Source organism: Physcomitrium patens, chromosome 26 (genome assembly GCF_059467195.1).
Source record: "Physcomitrium patens ecotype Gransden chromosome 26, ASM5946719v1, whole genome shotgun sequence".
Lineage (NCBI taxonomy): Eukaryota > Viridiplantae > Streptophyta > Bryopsida > Funariales > Funariaceae > Physcomitrium > Physcomitrium patens.
Genome location: NC_143435.1, coordinates 2589440 through 2597808, shown reverse-complemented (window position 1 = coordinate 2597808; position 8369 = coordinate 2589440). Strand labels below are relative to the sequence as shown.

General features: G+C 33.7%; 1 protein-coding gene across 1 annotated transcript; it reads right to left on the bottom strand.

Annotated features, from left to right (window-relative positions):
- Positions 1-1879: 1879 nt before the first annotated feature.
- LOC112277747 (uncharacterized) lies at positions 1880-3254 on the bottom strand. Its single transcript, XM_024510436.3, has 4 exons — positions 3025-3254; positions 2710-2841; positions 2466-2541; positions 1880-2281 (listed from the first exon to the last, which is right to left on the bottom strand). Exons 1-4 carry the CDS (start codon positions 3109-3111, stop codon positions 2148-2150), a joined length of 429 nt encoding a protein of 142 aa, XP_024366204.1. The 5' UTR covers positions 3112-3254; the 3' UTR covers positions 1880-2147.
- Positions 3255-8369: the final 5115 nt, after the last annotated feature.

Here is an 8369-nt window from a genome sequence, read left to right as displayed (position 1 = left end):
CTTGTGAATTATTTATTTTCTTAGATTGTTATATGCTACTTTTTAAAAAAAAACATGCATGAATTTTAGTTTAAATTGAAGGTTTTAATGTGTATAATGACTTACTCAAAATAAAATAATCATAATCTACATTAAGATTTGGAAATAATAATATACTTTGTTTTATTGTGCTGAAAGGATCAAGTATAAAATTGAATAGAAAGAAAACAAATGAAGACAATACAAGTTAATAAGAGCAAATGCAGGTCAATTCAAGTTTTATCTAGTTGATTTAATATGTGTATATATATATATATATATATATATATATATAATCAATTTATTATGTGACTTTTAATGCAATTCTATCTATCAAAACTTCATATAATATATGTATATGTATATATGTCTAGTAAAAAGAAGTCTAAAGTTGTTTAGTTAAATTAAAGGATGTATCACTTAGGTTAAAAAGCCATCTATTGCAATAGAAATTGAGGTTGGCTATGAAGAGCCTTGGAGCAATAATAGCTAAGCTAATATGTTGCTTGATTTGAAGCATTGATACTCTTGGAACCTTAATGTAGGGTGTGTATACATAATTTTTGTACATATAATCAGCATTTGCTATATACTACATACAATTTTAATAAATAGAATTACACTAGAAGTTACATGGTGGATTGACTTAAATTTTAGATGGGTCAATTTGATATTCCCCTATGTATATTACTACATTAAATTATGTCATCTTGTACTTAGAATTAGCACTTCTAACTCCACCAACATGAATATTATCATCACAGATGTGTTGATACTATTGACTTTCTTTTACTACTAATAATAATAGATTTTAATACAAAAAAATAGTTTTTAGAAAATTAGTCAAATGTAGTTATGGCAAGTAGACAACAGGTCCATATCGAAAGATAGTACACAGTATAGAAGTTGGAAATGGTGTAATTAGAAATAATAATTTAAAAAAACACTTATAAAAACAATTAAGTAATAAGAAAATAAATGTGTCGCACCCATTCTTAAGAATTCGCCGTACGAATGCGAGAAACACTCCCATTGCCAGTTCTCAAACTTCGAACTCATCAAAAAAGTTCTGGTCTCACAGCAACACCGAATCTGTTGTGGAACATACAAACACACGACCTTTCAATATCATCACTGCTATTATATAAATAATAAAAAAATATCAGCAGCTTCCGGAATCCGGGTTGTGATTGGGAATGTGGGTTCCTCTATTCATACACTTTGTTGATAAGAGAACTATATTTATAACGAGTGGAATCATGCATATGATTCTAACCAACCACATCAACATCTGCAAGCAAGAGAACATGCTTTTGTTTCTCATGAGTTCTCCACACTGTGTCCTTCAGGCGGCGCCTGGACACACACACAGCCCATGGAATCATGAAACCTGCGTCGTGATTTGCACCGCTGCAGATGAGTCTGCGGCGCCACCCTGTGCCTAGCTCTGAAACAAAATGAAAAGAAAAAAGGAGAAAAAAAAAAAAGCGAAACCTGCTGTCACCGAAAATGTCCTTGGAGCTGCATCCAAGTGGCAGGCGCTGCTAGTCATCCACCATAGCGCACGACAATGCTAAGCTGCGAGAGATACTGTCCAGATTCAGTCAGTGTACCAGGCTGCGTTGCGTCGCTAGTGCAGGAGTAAACGAAGCAATCTATGTAGGAAACCAGTCGGATCTGCGGCCGTGTTCTGGTTTAGAATCAGAGTGGTGGCATAGAATTGCAGGTAGAGCAAATCTAGAAAATCTCCTGTTGGCGTGGATGAGGAATCTGTTGCTGCTAGCTAAGTTACATGGGTAGGGAGAGAAAGAAGTTTTGTACAAAGAGAGGGAAAAAAAAGAAAAAGAAAAAAGATTAATAGTTGATCGAAAAAGCTTTCTGAAAGTGCTGAATTATGTACAACTGTGCTAGGTCTGTGTTTATGGCTACGCTGCAGCTTCTGTGATTCGCTTGCTTCAGCACTTGCCGATGCATCAAGCGAGGACTTTCGGACTAAAGGCCAAGGTGCGGCGCAGTGGGAGAGCATGGCTGTCACTCATGCCTCCTGTAATACTAAATATCTGATTCTAAACTCTCGTTCAAAATGTCAAAAAGTCTTTACAAGATCGTGTCGCAGGAGCATGGGTTTTTTACTTCTTCTGGGGCCACATCGCAGCGTCCTTCTTCATCTTCTGTGCGGTCTTCAGGACAGCCTCCGGTTTCGCAGTGCCTGTCACTGTCACCTTCGTCAGGTACAGGTCGCAAATCACAGGCTTCTGCACACCTGCGTATACCCCAGAGGTGATGGTTCAGCACGCAATTCTCTCTCGCGATGATACGTTTCCCTTGGCTAGTGAGTGCTATCTATTCTGTAAACACTGTCGCTGTACAAGTAAGAGCTAGTTGAGGGATAATGGCGTAACAGACAAGAGGAGAGTGCTTTTCAGGAGAGAGATTCGGGTACTCACCATCCATACTCTCGAGTTTTTTGCTCATTTTGCGGGCACACTTTTCGCAGCATAGGTGTACCTTTAATTCGATTGTCTGTATCATCGAGTGAGGTCAAGTTAAAACCCAGATTGAGGGAACAATGACTAAGGATTCAGGAGATAGTCTCCTAAAGAATGTGTGATTCAAACCTACCCAGAAACACTGTCTGCACGAATCATCATCAACAATTGCAGACACATTCAGAGCTGAGCGTCATTCTACCTTCGGCTTCTTGTCATCCTTCCCGTCTTTCTTCTCAGCGTCTTTTTTGTCGTCCTTCTTGTCATCCTTCTTATTGTCCTTCTTGGGCTCCTCAATCGGGTACTTGAGTAAATCCTTGTTAGGATAGAACCACTGCACACAACGCACGATCAATCATCCAAAAAAACTCACAATCCACACACACACATTATTCCTCTCCTAGAACACAACCCCGAGGAACGAACGCCCGAAACTCCGCACCAAAGCTCAACGAAAGCCACTCGTCACACACACACCAACAAAAAAAAAAAAAAAAAAAAAAAAAAAAACACTTACGTAATCAAGCGATCCATCAGAGTGAAGCGGCTGGAAGCTGTGAAAGGGCCTAGGATCACTGTAGTAATAGAACCCGGGGCCCGACATTGTGGAAGGAGCAGGGGCACCAATTCAAGCAATCAACTCTGCACTGACGACGACGATCCTCTGCAACCCACTAACTCTTCACCACCAAAAACCACGATTCACCTCCACTAAGCTCAGACTGTATGTCCGCAGGACAACGTTCTAACAAACTGCACAAGATGGAGGAAGGCAGCAGGGGAATAAATATACGACGAACCCGAAACCAGGGACAGAGAGAGAGAGAGAGAGAGAGAGAGAGAGAGTGTGCAGGCGGCAGATGGAGGTACCACCTCGGATTCCACACGGTTTGTGGCAATTCTCGGCAGCGTTTGTCGGTAAAGGCAAGACGACTAGCGTGCAGACGGAAGTCCCTTTGAACGCGGCTTTGGGTTTATCACGAGCGAGCCAATGGAGCTGCGATCTCTACAGGAAAATGGTGCGTGGGCCACGGCATGTAAGAGGATCCAGAACGAGGAATCCGCGACGATGGCGAGACCACACAGCGGCGACGCGAATCCCCATTTGTTGCTTGTGTGTTCCCGGATCTTCATCTATCAACCTGGTATGTTAAAATATACATTTTGTGCACTGACTCATTCATCTATTTGTGGTGCTTTAGCCTTCTACAATTATCGTAATCTCCAATTTTTATGAATTTTCTGGTAATTAGCTGCAGACAGAGATTCGAAGGGGAGCAGTAGGGGTGGGGCTATGAGTTTAGTGACCCAGTGTAGGATAGGGTGTTTGTTTACTGCCCCCACCCTTTTGTGACTCAGGTAGTGGAGCACAGGGCTGGTTCTTTGTTTCATTGCTACTCCAAATCACAACTTGTACAGCAGTTGTGATTTTGAGTTTTTTCATGGTTTATTTTTAATTTTATTTTTGTTCTGTGATTGTGCGAAGTTGGAGAAGTGCAGTAGAGGTGGGAGCTGGTAAGGTTGTGGGGCACATGGGTCAATTCTTTACTAATTGCTAAATTAATGAAAACAAAGTGTTGAGGTCACAACTCAGTTCAATGCAATTGCAGAGGTGTTAGAACATTTTATCACAATTCCGTAATTCACAACCAAGCCTACCTTTCGCACATAGGCAATCAAAGTATCACTGCTTACAAAGGTGCTAGCAGTATCAAGCTCCATGAGAGAAAAAAAAAAAAAAAAGGGCGGAAAATGTGAAGATAGTAGTGGATGTGTTGCATACAAGAGAAGCATATTAGAAGAGTGTATTAGAGGAGTGTAGAAGATCATGAAGGACTGTGCGTTAAGTATGTTGCTTATTTGCACGCATCTTCAAAAAAAATTGTAATTATGTGTACAATTGATTATTTAGTGCAGTAATTTTCTTGTGTGCTGTGAAATTTAATACAAATTCAACCTCTATTTTGAAATTGGAGCGATTTGACAGGTTCCATGTGGAATTAAAGCTTGTTTTAGCCATTTTATTAACTGAAATCCATGTATAGTTTAGAATTAATTATTATAAAAAAATTATGAATTTAAAATTATTTTTGTTTTTATAATTAAAATGATAATTAGAAAAAATGTAATATAATTTGATATAATGTTTGTTTCTAACTTAACCTTAATACCAGAGAAGTAATTCTAAAATATTATTCAACATTGCAACCCCAAGATCATTTTTAGTAATTTCAGACCTAAACCATAAGCAATGATGCAGAAGTTTTGTTAAAAAGTTATAAAAGCAATAAACCATGATAAGCCTAATGCAAAAATAATAAGTTATAATCATTGTAAATTATTTTTTTCCTTTAGTTCAACAATTGTTTGATGGTTTGTTTGATGGTTTGTTTGTTTGTTTTCTTTTTTCCTTTTCAAATTGTACTGCTAACAATTATTAATCTTCATGTATTAGATATGTGTTGATCTTTTCATCCATGAACATTATTTATTTTGCATCCACCACAAATCAAGCTTGCCATTCTATATTTAATCATATTAAATTTTAGAGTAAAAAAGAGTTGGTATGACTCTTATAGGATGAGTTTCAAAGCAAGTCTTAAAACAAATCTCAAGTTTATCCTACTAAATTATTTTGGAGATCTCAACCTTAAAGTTTAATTGCAAATAAAGAAATGATAGAAGTGTATGTTTTATGATTATTATTATAATTATTATTATTAAATAGTGTCTATATGTGAAGTTCAATCTAGGATGAAAAAACATTAATATTTGTAAATAAAATGTTGGTTTAGTGGTGCCATTGTGGGACAATGACACAAATTTTACTTCTGACTCTAATCTTTAAAAAACCAGTGGAGAATCCATGCTTGTTTGAGTTTGTTTAAAATACTGGATTGGTTCAATATAAAAGATATATGTATATTTTATGTATCATTACTAAAATTCTACATACAATTTATTCAAATTGTAATAGAATTTGAATACATTGTAATTTAATAAGAATTTAAGTTATTACTGTTAAGATTTTGCATGTATAGTACATTTTACAATTAAAATCACTGAGTCACAAACATTGAACTTAATGCCATTTTCAGAATTTAAATAAACATTCTATTTGTGGCTAGAATATAATATAGTGTTGGGGAATTTATTTATTTAGAAAAAGGTGTTTATTATTTAAACTGTATTACAATTAAAATTCTAAAATTCAGTTGCCACATATTCTTAAATTTAAAATTTTTGGAAAAAATGTATTACCTCAGAATAGATTATATTACAAATACATGCTATTCAAATGATTTATTACCTTTGAATTTTCTTTTCTGTTCTTTTAGAATTTCACAAAAGTACACTTTTAATTCTTTGAGTTACTTGGCCAATGTTAGTAAAATTTAATTTGGTACGCTGGTTGTATACAAATGGAACTGTATTATCTGTTAATTATAAATTTAGACTTTACACAAGATTTTTTTAAGGAGATATTTTTTTCTGATCATTATCACACCAAGGATGACTATAAACTATTTCAAGAAACCTGTTAATACAGATGATGAATAGTAGTGTGATTAGACAACTAAATACAGGTTTAGAATTAATAACATGTAATAGTTGAGTATTAAAGTAACATGTTAGTAGTATTTTCTTTCTTGTGATTGGATTGCATGCCATGTATAAATAATTGCATGCTGTAGAATTATTTTATGATATTTAAATATTTGCACTTTTACCACCACATTAATGCATTGCGTATGCTTATTTTTCTGTCAAATAAATAAAGATAGAAAAAAGAACATTGATCAAATATATATATATATATATATATATATATATATGAAGCAGAATCCAAATGCAATGATAAATAATTAAGTAAATAAGAAATAAGAAATCATGTGAACATTACTTTATTCTCCTTCGATATAAACATGCTAACTCTTAAACTAAAGATGAGACAATTTCCATTTGGTTAAGAATGAACATGATACATAGTTTAAAAATCACAATTATTTTATTATCATATATTTTAAGGGCGACATTCACATTCATGGTTTCCAACCACTAACTCACAACAATAAAACCGAAAACTTTTAGTCATAAATAAAGAGACAAATTCATTATACTTCTGACTTGAAGAATAAGATTGATAACCGAATACATGAGATAAGAAAAGAAAATATACAGCCTTTTTTTTAATCTAAAAGAAACAGTCACAAGCTTGGAGGCCCCATATAAATATCTCATGACACTTGCCAATATAATATATTTTTTTTGTGGAACTATACTTCATCAAATAATGTGGGAGGAAGCAAATATTATTCAACATTCTTTGAATATGAATGTGCATGAAAATTTTCGTACATCTTTCCCGGGATAGATTTGCACTTGGGTATTCTAAAATGAACAGCTACCGTTAATTTACAATGTGTTTATTATTTATAATCCACATATCAATAAATGAGGTTTTGAGTTAATGGTGTGTTTTAGAAAGGGTTGATATTTGGTCTTCTGGGCAAATAATTCACCTTTCAACTTCCTCTTACAAACTGAAACAGAGATATCAAAATACGAAGCAAATAATAATCACCGCAAAATCACTAGGGAAGATAATATTTTGAAAGTCAAGCGTGAACTTTTTTGTTTAAGTGGTAATATTGATTGCAAATATTCTCAGATCTTACCACATAAAGTAATCTCTTATGAGAGTAATGTATATTAAAACATTGTTGAAGAGTATTACGTTTCTCATCACAGTGTTTTTCATGCCACTCTTTTTGAGTCGAAGTATTTCATTAGATACGAAACATATCCTGTAAAATTCTAGTGATTGAACAATAGCCCTTAATCATAGTCTTCATATATAGAAGTAGACTCAAATTGATTTGCAACAGTTTCGGTATCAGTGTCCAAAGCTATGTGTATACATGTACATGTTCACATACATATTGGAAATAAGCAAAATATAAATTAATGTTTTTCTTTCGACCTAACAATTGGACTATTTCAAAAATACAGAAAAGTTAATTACATTTTCATGAAGTTTAGTATTTAAATAAACTACGAGTAAATAAGATGACAATTTTGTTGTTGTAGTGATTACTCATTTTACATGAATAAATGTTTTTAGATTGTGGAATACATACTTCTTTAAACAAATAGTTGTAAAAAATAATCAAATCGTAGTTAAATTCGATGTAAAATATTGAGGTGATTCATTAAACATGATAAAAAAATAAAAAATGATATAGAGTAAAAGAAATAAAATCCTTGAATAATACCTTGATTAATATTTTTTAAAATCTCAAACTATGTTACAACATGGAATTGATTCATCTCTTTTACCCAAAGAAGTCCTCAACAACACACTTTGTTTGTTTGTTTGTTTTTTTTTTCCTTTTCCTTACAAAATCATACTAGTTTGATCACCAATTATTTACGCACTTTGGAAATATATATATATATATATATATATATATATGAACCAAAACACATAAATTCATGTTGGTCCAAAATTACTATAGCCATTTCCCATTTCTTTATTTTCCTAAGAAATCAAAATATTTAAGTGCGTTTACATCATAAAATTTCACCAACATTAATGTGTACTTAACAGTAAAGAGAATTTAATAATAAAAAACAGCTTTATCATTTTTGAATTTGAATTTATTTTATTGAAAGTTAGATTTTATGAGGGAGACAAGCCAAGTGTCAACTCACGGTCGCAGGTCGTTTACAAGACCGTTATCGTTAAAGTTCTCACACATACGTAAATGCAATACGAAATACGTATTATATACGATACGATACATATCAGATATATTGTCGTGTTCATACGGGGCTCAGCGGGCAGCGAGTACTTCAGCC